The sequence below is a fragment of the Crinia signifera genome, chromosome 9 (assembly GCF_055691185.1).
Source record: "Crinia signifera chromosome 9, ASM5569118v1, whole genome shotgun sequence".
Classification (NCBI taxonomy): Eukaryota; Metazoa; Chordata; class Amphibia; order Anura; family Myobatrachidae; genus Crinia; species Crinia signifera.
Genome location: NC_139225.1, coordinates 30,284,353 through 30,307,896, shown reverse-complemented (window position 1 = coordinate 30,307,896; position 23,544 = coordinate 30,284,353). Strand labels below are relative to the sequence as shown.

At 45.9% G+C, this 23,544-nt stretch overlaps 2 protein-coding genes across 3 annotated transcripts in view; both read left to right on the top strand.

The window, feature by feature from the left end:
- Positions 1-2,125, top strand: part of AVPR2 (arginine vasopressin receptor 2) — a 73,210-nt gene extending 71,085 nt beyond the window's left edge. For both annotated transcript variants that reach the window (XM_083158677.1, XM_083158678.1), the window contains exon 3: positions 1,045-2,125. In XM_083158677.1, coding sequence (XP_083014803.1) covers positions 1,045-1,250 — 206 coding nt within the window. In that variant the 3' untranslated portion in view covers positions 1,251-2,125. The remainder of the gene's footprint in view (positions 1-1,044) is intronic.
- Positions 2,126-4,737: 2,612 nt separating this feature from the next.
- The window catches only part of LOC146035311 (ankyrin repeat domain-containing protein 49-like), a 154,042-nt gene continuing 135,235 nt past the window's right edge, over positions 4,738-23,544 (top strand). The window contains exon 1 of the mRNA XM_083158675.1: positions 4,738-4,797. The gene's annotated coding sequence lies outside the window, so the exon portion shown is untranslated. The remainder of the gene's footprint in view (positions 4,798-23,544) is intronic.

Sequence of the window (23,544 nt, the reverse complement as noted above, 5' to 3'; positions counted from 1 at the left end):
CACAGACCACCCGGCTGGTCACACGTTCCAGGTCACCCAGCAGGTGCATAGGGAGAGTTCAACAACTGTTACATTTTTCATAGCACAATGGTGATGCATTGTAAATGTGAGAGGGACATTTTGCCACATAACTCCAAAATAAATTCCGATGTCAATATTTGCTGCAAATCTCTCAGCTGACCAGTTCCATCTAGTACGATAAGCTGTCCACAAATCTCTCATCTTATTTCTTCAAATACGTCCCATTGCACTAGTGGATGTGCATAGTTGCAGGGCCGGAGCTACCATTAGGCAGCCCAACGGAGGGCGGCACCGCACGCTGCCAATCAATAGTACAGCTCAGCTCTCTCTCCACTATTATAGCCCACATCCCCCCAGAATAGTCCTGCAATTTGCTAACTCCCCATGTGCCGTTAACCGCTCAGTTTAAGTGGTGGAGGAGGTGCGGCGCCGGTCATAACACTAGATGACCGGCTCTCCCCTGTCTTCTGCTGCTGCCTGTCTCAGTTGTCCTGAGCCCACCCGGCAGCAGGTGACTGTGAGACCAGTCCGCAGCAGGTGAGTCTGTGAGCCCCCCTCCCCGCACCTGACTCCCATCCGTGATCCCCCCCCCATGGCTGTTCATCAGCGGCACGCCTGAGGGTTGCGCCCCCCCCCCTCAGCGTCAATCCCCATGTATCGCCCACACCCCCCCCTTCCCTGAAGCGCGGTGATAGTGCCCGCTGAAACCACCCCTCCAGAGAGGAGCGGGGGGGGGGGAGCGGGCATGGGTAGGTTGCCTCGGGCGCTCACAGAGTTTGCGCCGACCCTGCATAGTTGACATCTGATTTTTATATGAAATGTAATACTTAAATAACTCCTATTCGGTTTTGTGCAACATGATTTGGATTAAGCCATTAATTCTATCAGTTCTTGAAGTTTTTAGGGTGCCAGGAAGCCTTATACAGAATTCACCTAGTTCAAAATTCAATGGCATATATGTATCAGTTGTAAAGATATACATACAGTTGTATAATGGGCGGACCTGTTGTCTTCTTTCCGTAGATTCTGCTATTCAGATCCTGATGATTTTGGCTAGTTTGAACAGCTGTACCAACCCTTGGATCTATACCATCTTCAGCAGCAGCGTCTCCAAAGATGTTCAAGCCATCTTGTGTTGTGGCTGTAGGACAAAACAACGCAAGAACTCTTTGCCTGAAGATTCTTGTTTCACTGGTTCCACTACCATACCCAAGGAGTCACTGTATTAAGTTTGGCAGACAATTGAATGCATAATGTACCATAAGTGACATGCTATGTGCGCACAGGACAGGTAGAAAGTCTGTGGCAAAGAAATAAGGAGTGATGAAGACGTCATTTATTATTTCCAAATGGGTTCTCATATCTATCTGAGATAAAAGAATCAAGTATGAATAGATGTGTACGTGATCGCAATTTTATAGTATCTGTAAGCACATTTTTTTATTACCAAGTTGCACCTTATATGTCCATAACATGGCAGAAACAGATATATCTGTTATGTCATGGAGGACGTTAGTTTGCAGATATCAGGTGTTAAAAGAACAGTTATTCTGAGGAATAGCATATCATGCATATAGAAAAAAGGACTGGCCATGGGAGCAACCAACAGCCCAACAAAGGACAACCGTTGCACCCCTTACTGTACTGTCTAAAGCAAAATCAATCAAGTGTTGCTGTATGGAGCTCCCAAGAGCAAGAATCTATTTCTACGAACAGTATCAAATACTTTATGGGAATACAATACATGTCTACAGTACACTCGTGATACACTGTATGATGGGCGAACAATGTGTCTCATAACAGTTTTAAAGCTATAGTCTTATAATGTAAAAAAAGAAATCGCTCTCAAACTCCTGTAATATATGAAGACAGACGTATTATTGATTTATATTTATTTGCTCTGTGAACATTCTCCCACTTGTGACTATGAGATATATATATGACTTTACTGAGTACGGAATGAACTGCGCTCACAACCAATGTTTTATTTTTTTCATCACAAATTGTTAATTAATCTACACAGTGTATATTTAATGGAATCTCCGTGATCTGTGCAGCCTACCACAGGGCTTATCGTGTATAGAATAAATTACTTTTAATTATGCTCCTTTGATCACTGTTTGCTGCCAGAGAGGCCTGTACGGCAGTAAAGAAATCTCTGTCTGTCAGGATGTTAAGGGGGATTATATATTTAACCTTTATTAAGGTGGCCGTATAAATTGCAATTACAGATGTCAGCCTTCTGCCCTAAATATGTGAATCCCTGTAGACTGCTGGGAAGCTGCACTCAATGTACAGATTCTGTTTTGTTGCATATCCATAGTGAATAACGCATTTGCATGGTTGTCATGCAAAATCACTGGTGCCTGTTGTGCACCTGTGAATAGGATCTCACACATGCACCCATAAACATATTTTATTAGTGAAATAAATGCTGTCTCTATAAGCATGATTGATCGGGCAGAACTTGTTAGCACTTGTCTTGCCACATGTAAATTGCTCAAGAAAATTACACATACACATATCTATCTTATAAAGCAGAGATGGGGAACCTTCGGCCCTCCAGCTGTTGTTGAACTACACATCCCAGCATGCCCTGCAACAGTTTTAGCATGGCCAATTAGCAAAAATGCAGCAGGGCATGCTGGGATGTGTAGTTCAACAACAGCTGGAGGGCTGAAGGTTCCCCATCCCTGGTATAAAGGGCCTTATTCTGATCGGTGCGGCCCGATCAGAATATGCGGCCGCGACCGTGCAGGCGAATCCCCGCCTTCCATACGGATCGCCACCTGCCGTCCGTACGCGGATATGTGGCGATCCGCATGAAATTGGACGGGGATACGCCTCCTCCGTCTTGGGAGCTGCCCCTGCATTCGATGGTCGCCGAACATCGAATGCAGGGCCGCACGCTCCACCAGGTCCCGCAACACAAGACCACACGGACACTTGTCCGTGTGAAAACATGTATGGGGGCGGGCAGCTGACATCCGGCGATGTCAGATGCCCGCCCCGTACCCACGCGTCACGGCCTCATTACCATGCATACGCCCCGCGTTTGCATGGGAACGCCCATGAAACGGGGGGCGTATGCATAGGGTAATGAGGCTAAGTAGCCCCTCACGCCCCTCTACGCCCCTCTACGCCCCCTGTGCGGCGTATAAAGAATCCGTGCGGCGAAATCGCCTGCACATGCGCAGAGTGACCTCTGCACATGCGCAGACGATCAACATCGGCGGGCCGTCCGCATGCGGGAATATCCGCACCGATCAGAATAAGGGCCAAAGAGACAAAGGGGGTTATTCAAACTATGGTGCTATTTCCGCCTAGGCAATGCTGCCGTTTTGGACAGTATTGAAGGCTTTCAGATTTAGCTTTGTCATTGTCAGATTTGCGGCCAATTCCGACAATTTAGCGGTCGTTTCCGTAAAAAAAACATGGGTCAAGAACATCCTGGAATCTGACTGTCTGGAATGTCCCGATAGTCGGATTCGGGATTGAATAACAGAAAGGGCAAGAGGAGATTTGTTGACCCAAAAACTAGCAATAATGAACGAAAAGAAAAAAAATTGAGAATTCTAATATTATAATGATGTTATAATTATATAGCTAATATTATAAGTGGACCTTATTGATTATAGACATTTAGGTGTAAAATTACTAAAGTTTCTAAAACTAAAATGTGGTGATGTTGCCCATAGCAACCAATCAGATTCTGTCTATCATTTCTCTATTGCTTCCTAGAAAATGCTAGACCTGATTGGTTGATATGGGCAATATCACCACTTTTTGATTTATAGAAGCTTTAGTAAATTTACCCTCTAAATTTAGTTAATGGTTTGCTATTATCAACAAATCTCCCCTTTCTGTTTTTGGACTCCCCTTCACCCAGCTTCGGTGGTGTTCACATGGAACTCACTGATCACAGACAGTGGCGTCGAGAGGGTTAGGCGTGGCCTCCCAGAAAGGGGGCGTGACCTGTAATTTGCATAATCCTGCGAGGCCACACCCCCATTTTGATGCTGTGGGGGCATGGCCCAGATGCTCTGTGAGCTTCTAGCCATGCCCCCAGTCCCTCTGGCTGCAGGAATAGACGCTGTGCGCAGTGATGCGTAAGCGGTGGCATGCTGGGAGATATCGGTGATGGATTCCTCTGACAGCACTGTGGAGAGAACCCCATAGGCTTATATAGGATATAACCAGCCTTTGGTGGCAATACTCCTCTGCAACGATACCCCTTCATGTAGGTTTTAGTGCATTCAAAAATGCGGTACAAATCCCCAAAACAGGGTTTTTACCGCATTTTCACTTCAGTGCACCCTGCCCTGACATCTTTTACTCAAATGTCCCTTCCTCCAACTTGGGTGTGGCTGGCTGGTGTAACGCTGGGACTAAAGATGCCCATACACTGCAGCGAATTTCCCTTTTTCACACAATTTTGACTGAATGGGTGACAAATCGTGTAAAAGTGCCATATCATATGCAATTTACATCGTATGCAAGACGACCGCCTACAATGTATGATATCTATCCTCGCTGCCAGGGAGCCTGGTGGGTAGTTGCCAAGGTAACGCATGTGAGGAAGGCAGCAAGCAATACCTCACACAAGCTTATGGGACGTTTACTTGGAAGCAACAGCAGCGCACAGATACGGTAATGCATCAGGTATAAGTAGAGACGCCTCCTGCATGCATGTGAGCCAGTGCAGCGTCCGTGTGACCATGATCACTGCAGCTCCTGCCGAGTATCCAGGAGATCTCCAGCTTCCAGCAGAGGCAGGTCTGTATTAGCCAATCAGATTGCTGTTCTGGCATCGACAACTGGAGCCCGCTATAAAGGTCGACATACATTAGGTAGACCTCTAAAGGTTGACAGGGCTTAGGTTGACACCTGAAATAGGTCAACAGGGTCGTAAGGTCGACACAAGCATTGGGTTAACAATAGGAAGGTCGACAGTGAAAAGGTTGACATGAGTTTTTTCATGTTTGTTTTTTTAACCGACTTGTGCCAGCAGGCGGTATGTCATACCCTACCATCCATTACGGCGTGGAGCAGGGGGAGGCAATAAGCAGCTCTCCGGCTGTTGATGAACTACACATACCAGAATGCCTTGCCTTAGTTTTGCTATTTGGCCATGCTGCAACTGATGCAAGGCATGCTAGGTCGTGTAGTTCATCAACAGCTGGAGGGACGCTTATTGCCCACCCCTGGAGGGAGAATTTATCAGTGCCCGAAGCATGGCGAGTGCAGCGGTACACTGAAACGGTGTCCGTGTCGACCTTTTGACCATCGACCTTCCTATTGTCGACCTAATGTTTGTGTCGACCTTCCAATCCTGTCGATCTTAGCCATGTTGACCTATTTCATGTATCAACCTTTCGCCCTTTAGTAGTCGACCTAATGTATGTCGACTTTCATGAAGTTCATCTTTCATCACTTTGGACTATATAGATGCCCATAGTTATTGACTTCTAGGCTTCTAGGAAAAAGCAACACTCTCCTGATTGGTGGCTTCACATACGGAGTTATAGTCACTATAGTCGTGTTATATTGAATAGGAAAAACTGACATGCTCTGCTTTACCGTTTCAGCTTTTTGGCTTACATGAGCGGTGTTTTGCTTACTGAGTGAGTTAAGATGTTTATGTTGGATAGTTAAATATGAAAATTCAGACAAGCTGGTTTACCCTTTATGAACCAAATGTGAATATTTTTTTCTTTCTTTCTTTCTCTCTTTTCTTTTTTTTGGGGGGGGGGGGGGTTATTTAAAATAGACAACTTGTTCATGTTTCTTTAAAATAAATGCATGATTATATTCTTATATTTTACTTCATTAAACTTACACAGAAAAGGTGTAAACCATGTACATTCTTTGTTTCCAGCCCTTTGATACCTGTAAATGTGTTGGCCATTGAAAATGATAAATATTGATATATCAGTTCGAATTAAGAGGCTACTTCATAAGCTTCTGAAGCATAGTTGTCTACTCTCCCACATCCTGCAGGAGGCTCCCATTTCAGTCTTAAATCACCTGCTGCCCTGTATTGTACTTCGAATCTCCAAGATTCTATAAGCCCCGACACACAGGGTGACAGAGCTCCATTCTGAACAAGGTGCTTAAGCATACTGTAGATCGCTCAGCACCCATCACTGACACACATGCAATGCACCAGTGACGTGTGCTGAGTGTTCTGTGCTGACCAGTGCTCTCTTGTGAGAACACTGGTGATCTGACTAAATAAATACTGCATGCAGTATCTATCTAGTCAAGCGATGGCGATGTGCGGGACTGCACATCGCTGTCTCTCGGAGGTATACACATTGAGCAATCTATGCTTAATTTCTAAGCAATCTAGTCATATTGCTTAGAAATAGGTCTAAAATTGGCCTGTGTGTAGGCCCTATAAGATTCAGCCAGGGGTGCCACTAAAGAGTTTCTTTGCAAGGACAGTGATTAGCTATAATCACTGTCATTTGCAGTAGCTGCTTATGAGTTCCTGCTGATAATTCTCATTATTGCCCTTGTGGGAACCCCTCAAAGGTTAGAGAGGGAGAGACTGAAGTAAGTGATCACAGAGGATCTTCTTGTCTGTGCTGGTGTGCACTCATCCATAGCATGCTGCTGCTGATGCTAGTGAGTTACTTAGGGTAAGAGTTTTTGCTAGCAATCTTTGGTTAGTTAAACATAGTTGTTTAATTATAGTATAGGGTGTCCAGAATGATTTGGCTAATGCTATAATGGTATTGAAAACACATCCAATAAATATAGGTAGTGCCTACAAGTTGCACGCAGTCCAGTGTCTACAATAAAATACCACGTAATACACTGAAAACATAATTATATGCTTAGGGGTGAAGTCACACAAGGTCACATTGCATTTGGAATTTATTGCATAGGCATTACATTTATCATGTATGTTGTGCTGAGTGAGCAGAAACTAATTATCACAGCGCATATATAGTTGTAGACAAGAAACCGAATATTGCAGACAGCAACATTAGTATCAAAGTATCAATACTTGCAAAGCTTCATACATTTATTTTTACTAATGTTATATAGAAATAGCTTGCAACCACAAGCATGTAAGCATAGACACGCCCATATGTGGAGCTAGACACTCCTATATGTGGAGGTAGACACGCCTATATGTGGAACTAGGCACGCCTATATGTGGAGGTAGACACGCCTATATGTGGAGCTAGGCACGCCTATATGTGGAGCTAGACACTCCTATATGTGGAGGTAGACACGCCTATATGTGGAGCTAGGCACGCCTATATGTGGAGGTAGACACGCCTATATGTGGAGCTAGACACTCCTATATGTGGAGGTAGACACGCCTATATGTGGAGCTAGACACTCCTATATGTGGAGGTAGACACGCCTATATGTGGAGCTAGGCACGCCTATATGTGGAGCTAGACACTCCTATATGTGGAGGTAGACACGCCTATATGTGGAGCTAGGCACGCCTATATGTGGAGGTAGACACGCCTATATGTGGAGCTAGGCACGCCTATATTTGGAGGTAGACATGCCCTTTGGGCATGTCAAGCCCCTTCGGTGGCACATCCTACTGTAATCTCCCTCATTCTGGTTCTCAAAATAAGGCAAGTATGCTCCAAAACAGAGCACAATTATAGGCAGAGGTGAATTTAGGGGTCAGGGACCTCTGGGCACGACATTACTGGTTACCCCCCACTCCCCTCCCCATCATGATATACAAAAAACAACAACAAAAAACAGTCATAATGACAAAAATAAAATTACCTGGTCTCATCTGGCTATTGGCCTAGCATGGCTCTTGTGCAAGTAAGCATTCCTCGCTGCACCCCCCCCCCCCCCCCGCCCCAGTAGGTGTCACCCTAAACATGTACCTGAAGTGCCTAGTGGGAAATCCACCACTAATTATAGGTGAAGCCAATGGGAATTCTCTAGACATGAGTCCGTAAGGAGAGAGGGCGAAAGCTCTCAAACTGCGCTAGACATATCGGGTGCCTGACATCCTGGACTCTTTCCTGGGCAAACAGGGACGGTGCTAGGGTGGGGGCCATTATATTTTTGTTGTCAGCAAGTTCCTCACAGTCTGAGCTTAACTGAATATTTGGCCTGGGGAGAAGTTCTTTTGAAACTCTGAAGAATATTGTTTTGCTGACATGGTGAAGGGACTGCGAGTGAGAGGCTACTATGTTATTCTGCATGTTTTTTTTTAACATTCACCGTTATGTCAGCACGTTGTCTGCTCCGCAAAGCAGTGCGGTTATAACACCGCAAATGGAAGTCGCTGACAAAGAAGCGCAAATGATTCCCAACTGGGTGAAACATCCCTCCATTAAGATAAAGATTCCTTACTAACGGACAAAGCCAAGGAAAATTGCATCTGGGAATTGGTGGCCAATCAAAACGTTTTAAACAGTACCAAGAACAGAAAACAGAACCAGGTCCTTCCCTGTTTGTACAAAGCCGTTTGCCTTTAACCCTTTGAGTGCCAAGTGAATTAGTCAAAATAGGTGTGAAAATTGCCAAACATTTGTATTCATCATAATGACATTTAATGTTACCTTATATAAGAAATATAATCTTTTTTTTTTTTTTTTACACAACATTTTTCATTTGAATTTATATAACAAATGTGAGCGACGCTGGCATTTTCTGCTGATATTTTGAACATCTCTCACAGAGATGGTGGCACTCAAAGCGTTAAAATTGATAGAGAGATAAAGTGCCCACCAATCAGCTATTCAAACACAGACTGTACCTCGTTCGTCCAGCCACCTATTTTTAGTATGTTAACTCTTATGAGTAGGGTCCTCCTTCCTCACGTACTCACCCTACCTCATTACCTCACCTGTGCTCCTGTCCTGTTCTTCCCTTCCTCTACTTCATCTTCAGTCTCCTCGACAATTTTGACACCTACTTATGAACTGATACTGATTTTTTTTTTTTTTTCCTTTAAATACTTTTTATTGGGTTTTAAAAATAGATTTGAGCACAAACATAGGCCCTTATTCTGGTTGGTGCGGATATTCCCGCTTGCGTACGGGCCGCCGATGTTTATCTTCTGCACATGTGCAGAGGTCACTCTGCGCATGTGCAGGCGATTTCGCCGCAAGGATTCTCTATACGCCGCACAGGGGGCGTAGAGGGGCGTGAGGGGCTACTTATCCTCATTACCCTATGCATACGCCCCGCGTTTCATGGGCGTTCCCATGCAAACGCGGGGCGTATGCATGGTAATGAGGCCGTGACGCGTTGGTACGGGGCGGGCATCTGACATCGCCGGATGTTAGCTGCCCGCCCCCATACAAGATTTCACACGGACAAGTGTCCGTGTGGTCTTGTGTTGCGGGACCTGGTGGAGCGTGCGGCCCTGCATTCGATGTTCGGCGACCATCGAATGCAGGGGCTGCTCCCACCATGGAGGAGGCGTATCCCCGTCCAATTTCATGCGGATCGCCACATATCCGCGTACGGACGGCCGTGGCGATCCGTATGGAAGGCGGGGATTCGCCTGCACGGTCGGAGCCGCATATGCGGCTCCGGCCGCACCAACCAGAATAAGGGCCATAGAAACTACATACAAATTTTACAGGTGGGCAAAAGACATACCATTATACAAAAAGACAACAGACAGTTGAGTCCAGTGCATTTGGATGAGCTAAGTGATGTAGTGGCCTGTATCGTAGTTGGGGCCAAGGGTTAATGTGCTGCGGTACAAAAATGTTGTTATTAAAAGACATTTACTAGATGGGGCATGGTTGCCGGTCAAATCTGGATGGCTGACTGGTGTATACCAGTGTGTTTTCTAGAGCTGGCTATATGTCCTTTTGGATAGCTAACATAGCCTATTGCTTGGTATAATCCGTCTAAGTACAACTATATGAACCATTATGCAAATATTCGGGCCCGATATCCAAAATATCTGATGTTTATGCTATGCTTCTGAACCTGCATATTAGTATACAGATGAGCATTTTATTGTCTTGCAGGAGTGTTATGTGTCAATGGATTAACAAAATCAGTGAAAGACTCTTTTAATCTTATATAGTGTCGATTGTGTAGAACTGATGCTGATTTTAGTTCTACCAGCTATACCCCTATTTATACTGTATTTTTCAACACACCCTGTACGTTACCTTGTAATTTGTTTTTTTTGTTTGCTATGTACGGCGCTGCGGACACTTTGCGGCGCCTTATAAATAAACGTACTACTACTACTACTACTACTACTACCTCAACAGTGAGGAGCTGATTGGGTGGTACTCATACTCTCTCCACTGTGTCACTTATCAAGGCTTAGTACATCTGGCCGTACATGTACACATGCTTGGTCCTCTCATGGGGAAGACTGCACATCTCTGTTGGAACTCTGGAATGCCATAAACTCGTGGATTTCTGGTGCACAAATGTGTCCTGGTGTTTTCTATGTAATCCCCTTCAAAGCAAGTAAAACAGTAAAGAACATCTATGAAACAGTGGTGCAGATATTTATTATATCATCAGTGCACATCTTTACGGCTTAAATCTGCACGTGCATGGTACCCCCAGCGTTGGGGGGGTGGAACAACCACAAGCTGCAATAAAGAGTCAGTGACAGCTTACACCCCCATTCCGCCTCACTTTACAGATGGTGGGTTGTAATGATTAGCAACAGGGACGGATTTATGTCTGTGGGGGCCCTGGGCACAACAAACTTGTGTAGGCCCCTATTAATTAAAGTGATATAATGGCGGTTATAAAAATAAAGTATAATTTATCAGTCAGGATTGTGACTGTGTTTCCTTAACCCCTTCCCGACATTTGACGTATATATACGTCATGGCCGGGAAGTACTTCCCGACACATGACGTATATATACGTCATGACTTCAAACTGTCACTGCGTCTAGAGACGCAGTGACAGAGGGACGATGTCTGCTGTCCCTGACAGCAGACATGTCCCTGCATGCCCAGGGGGGGCTGCGATGCCGCCCCCCCGTCGGCGATCGCTGTGATTGGCTGTTCAGTGTGAACAGCCATTCACAGCATTTTCTGTGTCACCGGCGAATAACGTTCGCCGGTGACACGGGATCGGAGGTGATTGGTGCTGTAAAGTACAGCACCAATCACCGCGGGGTGTAAGGGTGACACTGGTGTCACCCCACCTCACCCCGCCCGCCCCCAAAGGCCGTGATTGGTTCGTCGGACCGACGGACCAATCACAGCCATGGAGGGGGGTTTAAACTAACGGTGACTGCACTGCAGACGCCATTCCGGTCTGGAATTGCGTGCAGTGCGGTCACCGTGCCCAGCTGCCGCCATATACTGACCAGAACCTTGCTAAATACTTACCCGATCACTGCCTGGATCTTGCTTCTTCTTGTGACATCCTGTGCTGTGTTGTGCTGTGTTGTGCTGCTGCGAGTTATTAGATAGAGAGATAGAGAGAGAGAGATAGAGAGAGATAGAGAGGCCTAGTGACAGAGAGTGCTATATTTTGTGCTGCTGCAGTGTAATAGAGTTATAGATAGAGAGATAGAGAGAGATAGAGAGAGAGAGATAGAGATAGAGAGATAGTGACAGATTGTGCTATATATTTTTTATATAACTGACTGCTGCCCCCCCTTTTGTGCTGATCAGTATAAATTAACTGATCAGCAACTTTTTGGGGGCGCAGGTTTTTTTTTATATATATATATATATATATACCTGTCAGTGCTGCTGCTGCAGTGTCATAGAGTGATAGATAGTGAGAGATAGAGAGATAGAGAGATAGAGAGAGATAGTGACAGAGAGTGATAGAGACTGCTATATTTTGTGTCTGCTGCCCCCCTTTTGTGCACCCCCAGCAACTTTTTGGGGGTGTAGGGGTTATTTTTCATATATATAACTGTCAGTGCTGCTGCTGCAGTGTCATAGAGTGATAGATAGTGAGAGATAGAGAGATAGAGAGAGATAGTGACAGAGAGTGATAGAGAGTGCTAAATTTTGTGTCTGCTGCCCCCGCCTTTTGTGCTGATCACTCTTTCTGAGGTGATCAGCAACTTTTTGGGGGTGCAGAGGTTTTTTTTTTTTTTATATATACCTGTCAGTTGCTGCCAGTTGCACTGTCAGTTGCACCAAAGGTTGTGCACCTGCTGCCCCTCACTGGTAATCAGTGTCGCATCACTGATCACCTTTTTTTTTTTTGTGGGTGCTGTGGGGTCTTTTTTTAATTTTTTTTTTTACACACACTGTGATTTTGTGGGTGTCCTGTGGCCACTGTGCGCTGATCAGTGACGTACATCACTGATCAGCTTTTTCGGCACAGGGTTGATCTATTTTTTTTTTTTTTTTTATCAAATTCCTGTTGCCTTTGAGCGCTGTTCAGTGACGGACGTTACTGACCAACATCTGTGCTCAATTTTTGGCGCAGGACCTTTTTTTTTTTTTTTAACCCCTTCAATTTTTTTTTTTAACCCCTTCAATTTTTTTTTTTTTTTAACCCCTTCAATTTTTTTTTTGTATAAAGTATTTTTTTTTTCTGCACTACATACACACTACACACTACATACCCCCCGGGTTGAAATAAAGTTTGTACCCCCCCCCCTACACTATACACGTGTTGAAACATTTCACTACCAGTAACACAAAAATAAAAATGGCATCCCAAATGTCATCCCAAATGTCATCCCAGTCATCCAGAAGAATGTATTCAGCGGAGGAGGCATATGCCATGCTTGCCTCTGACTCTGACACAGCCAGTGATGCAAGCGGGGAATTTGAAGGATTCGTCTTAAGCTCCTCTTCCTCCTCTGGTGATGAGGGACCCCCTCAAAGACGCCCCCGTAGAGCAGCTGAGACCCCCCCCCCAATAATTGATCTCGTATGGACCCCACCACCAGACAATTTTGAGCCCCAGGTTCCTGAGTTTTTGGCCATGCCAGGAATCCAATTTGATTCCACAGGTCTCAGAGAAATTGACTTTTTCAAATTATTTTTCTCTGATGATTTTATAAATTTAATGGTGGACCAAACTAATTTATATGCCCAGCAGTTTATTGCTCAAAACCCCACGTCATCATTTGCTAGGTGGACCCCTGTAGATGCAGTAGAGATGATGACGTTTTGGGGTTTGGTGTTTCATATGGGCATAGTAAAAAAGCCAGAAATTAGGCAATATTGGAGTACAGATGTTCTGTACAGCACCCCATTTTACCGTATGGCCATGCCCCGGGCTCGATTTGAGACGATCCTTAAAGTTTTGCATTACAACGATAATGCACAGTGCCCACCCAGAGATGATCCCACCTTTGACCGGCTATCCAAAGTCAGGCCGGTCATTGATCATTTCAGTGCCAAATTTGAAGAGATGTACATCCCAGATAAATTCATTTGCATAGACGAGTCCCTTATACATTTTAAAGGAAGGGTTAAATTCCGCCAGTACCTTCCCAGTAAGAGGGCAAGGTATGGCATAAAAATGTATAAGCTGTGTGAAAGCACCTCAGGGTACACTCACAGGTTTAGGGTATATGAAGGGAAGGATTCAAGAATTGAACCGCCAGAATGCCCCCCCTCCCTCGTAGGTGTTAGTGGAAAAATTGTCTGGGATTTAGTGCACCCCTTCCTGGATAAAGGTTATCACCTCTATGTGGATAAGTTTTACACTAGCATCCCCCTGTTTAAGGCCCTTGGTTCAAGAGGTACAGCAGCTTGCGGTACTGTGCGCAAGAACCAAAGAGGCCTCCCAAAAACGCACATTGCCCAAGTAATGAGAAGGGGTGAAAGCAGGGGAATATGCACCGAAAATATGTTGTTGGTCAAATATAAGGACAAGAGGGATGTCCTTATACTGACAACAATTCACGGAGACAGTACCACCTCCGTCCCTGTACGAGGTACCAGTACCCACACCTCAAAACCTAATTGTATCCTGGATTACAATAGGTACATGGGCGGAGTGGATCTTTCAGATCAGGTACTGAAGCCGTACAGTGCCCTGCGGAAAACGAAAATCTGGTACAAGAAGCTGGCCGTGTATATCATCCAGATGGCACTGTATAACGCTTACGTGCTATTCCGTTCTACCGGCCAGAGGGGGACATTTATGCACTTTCAAGAGGAAGTCATAAAGGGCCTAATATTTGGGAACCAGCAGGCAGAGGGCCCCAGTACTTCTAGTACTGGCCCCCGTATTGTACCAGGGCAGCATTTTCCGAACGAAATCCCCTCCACTGCAAGAAAGGGCAGGACACAAAAAAGGTGCAAAGTTTGCTATAAAAAGGGAATAAGAAAGGAAACTATTTTCCACTGTGAAACTTGCCCCGACAAACCCGGCCTATGTATAAAGGAGTGTTTTAAAATATACCACACATCTATGGATTATTAGGTTCATCATTTCACCGTGCTTCGGGGGTCTTGCTAATGCCACATAGCACCCACCAACATTCCACCAGAATCTGAGCTGCAAAATCCAAAAATCACTCCTTCCCTTCTGAGTCCTGCCATGCACCCAACTGGTATTTTTTGGTCACATATGAGGCATTGCCATACTCGGGAGAAATTGGGGCACAGATTTTGGGGTGCTTTTTCTCCTTCATACCTTCTGAAAATGAAAAATTTTGAGCCAGAACTGCATTTTTGTGTAAAAAATGTAATTTTTCATTTTCACTGCCTAGTTGTACCACAATTGGTGAAACCCCTGGGGGTTTGAAATGTACACTATACCCCTAGATGAATTCCCTGAGGGGTGTAGTTTGCAAAATGGGGTCACTTGTGGGGGGGTTCCACTGTATTGGTGCTTTGGGGGTCTTGCTAATGCGACATAGCACCCACCAACATTCCACCAGAATTTGTGCTGCAAAATCCAAATATCACTCCTTCCCTTCTGAGTCCTGCCACTTTTTGGTCACACATGAGGCATTGCCGTACTCGGGAGAAATGGGGGCACAGATTTTGGGGTGCTTTTTCTCCTTCATACCTTCTGAAAATGAAAAATTTTGAGCCAGAACTGCATTTTTGTGTAAAAAAATGTAATTTTTCATTTTCACTGCCCAGTTGTACCACAATTGGTGAAACCCCTGGGGGTTTGAAATGTACACTATACCCCTAGATGAATTCCCTGAGGGGTGTAGTTTGCAAAATGGGGTCACTTGTGGGGGGGTTCCACTGTATTGGTGCTTTGGGGGTCTTGCTAATGCGACATAGCACCAACCAACATTCCACCAGAATTTGTGCTGCAAAATCCAAATATCACTCCTTCCCTTCTGAGTCCTGCCACTTTTTGGTCACACATGAGGCATTGCCGTACTCGGGAGAAATTGGGGCACAGATTTTGGGGTGCTTTTTCTCCTTCATACCTTCTGAAAATGAAAAATTTTGAGCCAGAACTGCATTTTTGTGTAAAAAAATGTAATTTTTCATTTTCACTGCCCAGTTGTATCAAAATTGGTGAAACCCCTGGGGGTTTGAAATGTACACTATACCCCTAGATGAATTCCCTGAGGGGTGTAGTTTGCAAAATGGGGTCACTTGTGGGGGGGGGTTCCACTGTATTGGTGCTTGGGGGGTCTTGCTAATGCGACATAGCACCCACCAAAATTCCACCAGAATCTGAGCTGCAAAATCCAAAAATCACTCCTTCCCTTCTGAGTCCTGCCATGCACCCAAATGGTATTTTTTGGTCACATGTGAGGCATTGCCGTACTCGGGAGAAATTGGGGCACAGATTTTGGGGTGCTTTTTCTCCTTCATACCTTCTGAAAATGAAAAACTTTGAGCCAGAACTGCATTTTTGTGTAAAAAAATGTAATTTTTCATTTTCACTGCCCAGTTGTATCAAAATTGGTGAAACCCCTGGGGGTTTGAAATGTACACTATACCCCTAGATGAATTCCCTGAGGGGTGTAGTTTGCAAAATGGGGTCACTTGTGGGGGGGTTCCACTGTATTGGTGCTTCGGGGGTCTTGGTAATGCGACATAGCACCCACCAAAATTCCACCAGAATCTGAGCTGCAAAATCCAAAAATCACTCCTTCCCTTCTGAGTCCTGCCATGCACCCAAATGGTATTTTTTGGTCACATGTGAGGCATTGCCGTACTCGGGAGAAATTGGGGCACAGATTTTGGGGTGCTTTTTCTCCTTCATACCTTCTGAAAATGAAAAATTTTGAGCCAGAACTGCATTTTTGTGTAAAAAAATGTAATTTTTCATTTTCACTGCCCAGTTGTATCAAAATTGGTGAAACCCCTGGGGGTTTGAAATGTACACTATACCGCTAGATGAATTCCCTGAGGGGTGTAGTTTGCAAAATGGGGTCACTTGTGGGGGGGTTCCACTGTATTGGTGCTTGGGGGGTCTTGGTAATGCGACATAGCACCCACCAAAATTCCACCAGAATCTGAGCTGCAAAATCCAAAAATCACTCCTTCCCTTCTGAGTCCTGCCATGCACCCAAATGGTATTTTTTGGTCACATGTGAGGCATTGCCGTACTCGGGAGAAATTGGGGCACAGATTTTGGGGTGCTTTGTCTCCTTCATTCCTTGTGAAAATGAAAAATTTTGAGCCAGAACTGCATTTTTGTGTAAAAAATGTAATTTTGCATTTGCACAGCCCAGTTGTATCAAAATTGGTGAAACCCCTGGGGGTTTGAAATGTACACTATACCCCTAGATGAATTCCCTGAGGGGTGTAGTTTGCAAAATGGGGTCACTTGTGGGGGGGTTCCACTGTATTGGTGCTTGGGGGGTCTTGCTAATGCGACATAGCACCCACCAAAATTCCACCAGAATCTGAGCTGCAAAATCCAAAAATCACTCCTTCCCTTCTGAGTCCTGCCATGCACCCAAATGGTATTTTTTGGTCACATGTGAGGCATTGCCGTACTCGGGAGAAATTGGGGCACAGATTTTGGGGTGCTTTTTCTCCTTCATACCTTCTGAAAATGAAAAATTTTGAGCCAGAACTGCATTTTTGTGTAAAAAAATGTAATTTTTCATTTTCACTGCCCAGTTGTATCAAAATTGGTGAAACCCCTGGGGGTTTGAAATGTACACTATACCCCTAGATGAATTCCCTGAGGGGTGTAGTTTGCAAAATGGGGTCACTTGTGGGGGGGGGTTCCACTGTATTGGTGCTTGGGGGGTCTTGCTAATGCAACATAGCACCCACCAACATTCCACCAGAATCTGAGCTGCAAAATCCAAAAATCACTCCTTCCTTTCTGAGTCCTGCCATGCACCCAAATGGTATTTTTTGGTCACATGTGAGGCATTGCCGTACTCGGGAGAAATTGGGGCACAGATTTTGGGGTGCTTTTTCTCCTTCATACCTTCTGAAAATGAAAAATTTTGAGCCAGAACTGCATTTTTGTGTAAAAAATTAAATTTTTCATTTTCACTGCCCAGTTGTACCACAATTGGTGAAACCCCTGGGGGTTTGAAATGTACACTATACCCCTAGATGAATTCCCTGAGGGGTGTAGTTTGCAAAATGGGGTCACTTGTGGGGGGGTTCCTAAATTTTAGCATCTTATGGTGCCTAGAAACCTACATGGTGCCTAAAAAATAATCTCATAAAAAGGAGGCTCCAAAATCAAGTAGGTGTTACTTCTATTATGAAGCCTGTGGTTTGGTCAACGTGCACACTAGGGCCACATATAGGATATTTATGAAAACAAAAGAATTGGGGGAATCAATTTTTAGTCACATTTCTCTAGTAAAATGTACTGTGTTCCTTAGAAAAATGTATTAAAATTGCAAATCTGCAAAAAAAATGAAATTTTGAAATTTCACCTACAATTTGTTTTAATTCCTGTGAAACACCTAAAGGGTTAACAAACTTCCAAAATGCTGTTTTGAATACTGTGAGGGGTGCAGTTTTTGAAATGGTATCATTTATGGGGGTGTCTCACATACAAGTCCCTCAAAGTCACATCAGAACTGAACTGGTCCCTAAAAAAATCAGTGTTTGAAATTTTCTTGAAAATTTGAGAATTTGCTATTCATATTGTAAGCCTCCTAGTGTCCAAAAAAATTAAAAGGAAGTTGAAATAATGATGGAAACATAAAGTAGACATATGGTCTATGTTAGTTATTAACTATTTTGAGTGGTATGATTATTTGTCTCACAAGCAGAAAATTTAACATTTTGCAAATTGCTAAATTTTCCATTTTTTTACGACATTTTGGTATTTTTCACAAAAAAACACAGACTGTATCGACCCAAATTTACCACTAATTTGAAGTACAATGTGTCACGAAAAAACAATCTCAAAATCACTGGGATAAGTAAAAGCAAAAAAAAGTTATCCCCACTTAAGTGATACATGTCAGATTTGAAAAAAAGGGCTCTGTCAGGAACGCAAAAACTGGCTCTGTCAGGAAGGGGTTAAGAAAGAAGATTATTTGTAAAATGCACTTTATAAAATATACCCTAAGGTTCCAAATATCCTGCATAACATAAAGAATATCTTATATCAGGCATGTCCAAACTATGGCCCTCCAGCTGTTGTGAAACTACAAGTCCCATCATGCCTTGCCACAGTTTTGCTATTAGGGAATGCTAAAACTATGTCAAGGCATGCTGGGATGTGTAGTTTCACAACAGCTGGAGGGCCATAGTTCGGATATGACTTATATAGTATACAAACACAGCACCGTGTACTGCAGGTGGCACACTGTCACCTCACCTGCAGCCAGACACGGTGCTATGAATGTTTCTATACTATATAGTGTATATTATATTTATTAATAATAACAGTTAAATAAAAAAAAAGGTACTTGTTTCCTAGCACGACGCCACCGATTTTGATTGTATCCATCGGGTCGGAAAAATCGCGTCGATTGCATCGCATGCCAACCAAATCGCATGCGATGCGATCGACCCTATTTTTACATTGATTTTAATGTAAAAAGCCCCCAAACCCCCCATTTTATAACCAACCCCCCCCCTCATGTTTTAAATGCCCCTCCATTGTTAACGCCACCCCACTATTGACGCCAACCCGAAGCGTGGCAAGCGCAGCGAGCCCGCGAGGGGCGGTGGTACGCGTCCTCCGACCTTTTCATGCCCCCACTATCCACGTCGGCGTGGAGTTGATTTTTTAAAGTGTGGCGAGCATAGGCGTGCGCAGCCCATTTTATTAGTAGGTGCACAATTGGAGGGGCATGCCTATCACCGCCTACTGGGCATCGATGCAAACCAGCACATACTGTTTGAACGGTGCGATGAAATGCACGCGGAAGCGCGCATTGCATTGCATGGTAAAAACGCACCATGTATGGGCACCTTTGGTCCATCTAGCAGTAAGTTTGTTACAATATATTCCCCCCTTGGCCCTCTCTCCCCTAACAGATGCCTGCAGCAGACACTCAGTGACTGCTGCAGCAGCTCCTACCCACAACCATCAGTCAGTACTAGTACTGTACACTACTCAATGTGCATGTCATTTTGAAATGTATTACTTTACAATTGAATTGCTATTTTTCTCCTCACCAAGCAAAGAAAATACCTAACTTACAGTAGCTTGCTTCCTCCTAGGATGCAGCTCACGCTGACTCCTGCTCAGCGTGGTTATCACTCGCTGCCTGCCTGAGGTGCAGGAGGTGGTGCTGCTGAGAGTCTGCTGACAGTAACTCTCTGGGAGCACAGTTGGGAGGACGGATGCGCACTGTGACATCACCACATTGTGTGCGCTGTGATGTCTATAGAGCCGGAGCTGGAAGCTGACTTGAATGGAGCACCGCGGCCGGCCACCGGGGGCTGCTACTGCGTATTTTGCATGCAATTCTGTGGGGGGTGCCGGCGGGCATTAGGAGGTGCCTGTGCACCCCTGGCACCCCCCGTGTGCACGCCTATGGTGGCGAGCGGACGCGGATACCTTCACAGGTATCGGCGTCCCCTCGCGGGCTTCACAGGTATCCGTGTCCCCTCGCGGGGCTCGGTGGCTCGCTGCGCTCGCCACACTTTATAAATTCAACTCCACGCCAACGTGGATAGTGGGGGTATGAAAAGGTCAGAGGACGCGTACCGCCGCCCCTCGTGGGCTTGCTGCGCTCGCCACGCTTCGGGTTGGCGTCAATAGTGGGGTGGCGTTAACAATGGGGGGGGGGGGGCCATTAAACATACTTTTTAACCATATTCAATGTGAAATGGGCCATTTTGGCCCATTTCACATTGTCACCTGTAAAATCGGGTTGATCGGGTTAATTTTCACTTATAAACCCAAAAATAAGGTACTCTTTACCTAGCACGGCGGCCATCGCGGGCATCGCGGCCATCGCATGCACTAAAGTAACGGGTGCGACGCGACCGACGCGATGCCCGCGATTTCCCATAGGGATCAATGTTAAATTTTTCAATGGACGCGATTTTTCAGTTCAATGCCTCAATGCCCGCGATTTTGCCATAGGAAACAATGTTAAATGGGCCACAGAGCCCAAATAGGCACCCTTTGCAGTGAAATATCCCCCACAATTGTTAACGAAACCCCACGATCAACGCAAACCCGAAGCGTGGAGAGCGCAGCGAGCCCGCGAGGGGCGGCGGTACGCGTCCTCCGACCTTTTCATACCCCCACTATCCACGTCGGCGTGGAGTTGAGAATAGAATAGTGTGGCGAGCGCAGCGAGCCACCGAGCCCGAAGCGTGGCGAGCGGACGCGGATACCTGCGAAGCCCGCGAAGGGCCGCGTTTACCTGTGAAGGTATCCGCGTCCCCTCGCGGGGCTCGCTGCGCTCGCCACGCTTCGGGCTCGGTGGCTCACTGCACTCGCCACACTATTCTATTCTCAACTCCACGCCGACGTGGATAGTGGGGTAATGAAAAGGTCGGAGGACGCGTACTGCCGCCCCTCGCGGGCTCGCTGCGCTCGCCACGCTTCGGGTTCGCGTGGATCGTGGGGTGTCGTTAACAATTGTGGGGGACATTTCACTGCTCAGGGTGCCTATTTGGGCACTGTGGCCCATTTAACATTGTTTCCTATGGCAAAATCGCGGGCATTGAGGCATTGAACTGAAAACTCGCGTCCATTGAAAAATTTAACATTGATCCCTATGGGAAATCGCGGGCATTGCGTCGGTCACGTCGCACCCGTTACTGTAGTGCATGCGATGCCCGCGATTTTTTACACCCTAGGTAAAGAGTACCAAAAATAATTTAACATTGTTCCCTATGGGAAAATCGCGTTGATCACGTCGGTCGCATTGCGGACCCTTATTAGGGGCCACGATGGACGCGATAAACGCGATTTTGTCTTTCACCGGCAAATTAGCTGGTGATTGACATAAAATCGGGTCCATCGCGTTGATTGTATGCCTTAAGTGCCTTAAACTTAAGGCATACAATCAACGAGATGGGCGCCGTGCCAGGAAACAAGTACCAAAAAAAATATATAGATGCATATATGCTAAGACAGATGTGCAGCTGATCATACACTGTACACTGTGTGGTCAATATACTAAGATTTAGGGAGGAATAAAGTAAATGGAGATAAAGGAGCAACCAATCAGCTCCATAATATAGGGGGATACGGTCGTATTGTCGACACCACTTAGGTTGACACCGTTGGGTCGACAGGTGTCTAGGTCGACATGGGTGAAGGTCGACAGGTGTCAAGGTCGACATGGGACAATGTCGACATGGGGGGACTGGAAAAACTCATATCGACCTTCCCAGTGTCAACCTAATGCTTGTGTCAACATTCCGACCCTGTCGACCTTAGCTATGTTCACCTATTTATTGTGTCAAGCAAAGCCCCGTTGACCTATAGTGGTCGATTTAATGTATGTTGACCTTTATAGTGTCGGCCTAGTGACCCTATCCTGATTGTGTGTGTGTGTGTGTGGGGGGGTGGTTGAGGCACGGCTGCGGGATGGGAGATTAGGGTTACACTGCGTGGGGGGTGGGTTAGCGTTAGGCTGCAGCAAGGGAGGATTAGGGTTAAACTGCAGGGGGGGTAAGATTGTGTTTAGGCTGTGTGGTGTATGTGTTTGTGGGGGGGGCAAGGTTAGGTTGTGGGGGGGAGGTTAGACTGCAGGGGGGCATACCTCCCAACTGTCACGATTACAGCGGGACAGTCCCGATTTTCGGGTCCTGTCCCGCTGTCCCACCCGCGGCAGGCATTGTCCCGCTGCGGGGGGTGGCAGTTGGGAGACCCCCCCCAATATAATAGAATAGACGCTGTGCGCATGCGCACAGCATCTATTCTCGTATGAAAATGAGGTTGCGGCTAATTAGCATAAGTCACGTCCTCATTTGCATACACCCCGCCCCCTTTTCGGGCGCTCGTCCCTATTTCACCAACACAGAAGTTGGGAGGTATGGGGGGTAAGATTTCATTTAGGCTGTATGGTGTGTGTTTGTGGGGGGGGGGGTAGGGTTAGGCTGTGGGAACAGAGGCTGGGGGGGCAGTAAGGTTAGGCTGTGGGAACGAAGGCTGGGGGGGGGGGTAAGGTTAGGCTGTGGGAACGGAGGATGGGGGGGGGGTGTTTGAATACTAGAAATGTTGGGATGGCAGAGTCAGCCTCCTGACAGTCATCATACTCAGCTCCGGGATCCCGTCCCCCACCCTAAATAAGTTATTAGGAATAATATGAACATGCTCCTGGCTTTATATTTACACAACATGACTGCTCGCGGCAATATTGCATCATGTATCCTATCAGCATCTAGAATGTTGGCATAAGAGAAAGATTGGCATAATAACTGGCTGCAGTCATGCAAGCAGCAAGACTAAGGGGGTTATTCACACCCGGTTTCACAAGTTGATCGATTATCGAATGACTGAGCATGCTTCTGGTTGCAGCGCGTGTGCACAATGGCACAAAGCAGAAAGAATCAGCTATTTCTTTAGTTGCAAGCTGTCCGCAGTCTGACTGACAGGAAGCCCGGGTTTGGGGGCGGTAGCCGGTCGTTATCTGCGAGTGTCAGGAAAACCGCAGGCATGCTTTGGCATTGTCTGGTAGGGTGTGTGACGTCAGTGTGGCCGCAGTCAGTCCGTCTCTGTCGCAGAGTTGTGGAGGTGTCAGAGTTACGCACACTCACAAGAGTTACTTTTGCAGCAGCCCCCGGAGGCTTGATCGGGTTCCCGGGTCCAGCGCATGCGCAGAACCCGTTTTGGGGACTGCTGCGCATTTGCGCAGAGAGAGGCATCCCGGAGGGAGGGAACACCTCCCAATGGGATGCCTTGAGTGACTGGCAGGTCACAGTGAAGCCAGTGCAGTCTCACAGACACCATCTTGCTTCACTTTAGGCAGAAACAGTGGCGGATTTTACCTGGCAATCGGCGATATTTTCGCAAATCTTTTGCCGCCTTGTACAGGGTGGGATTTCACCATCTTGGTGGCGGCACATTCGCCCATCATTGATCAAGTCTGAATAACCTCCTATGGAATAGGTTTGTACATAAAACTACCGTCCCTGATACAAGAAAAAACTGGTTCTATATTTAATCCCTGGCAGCGATATCTCCACCGTCCCGAGAGAGCACTTAAATTACTCTTTGATTTAGACTGATTGATAAACTAAAAATATGCTTCCTATCGCAGTAAGCGCTACAGTAGCC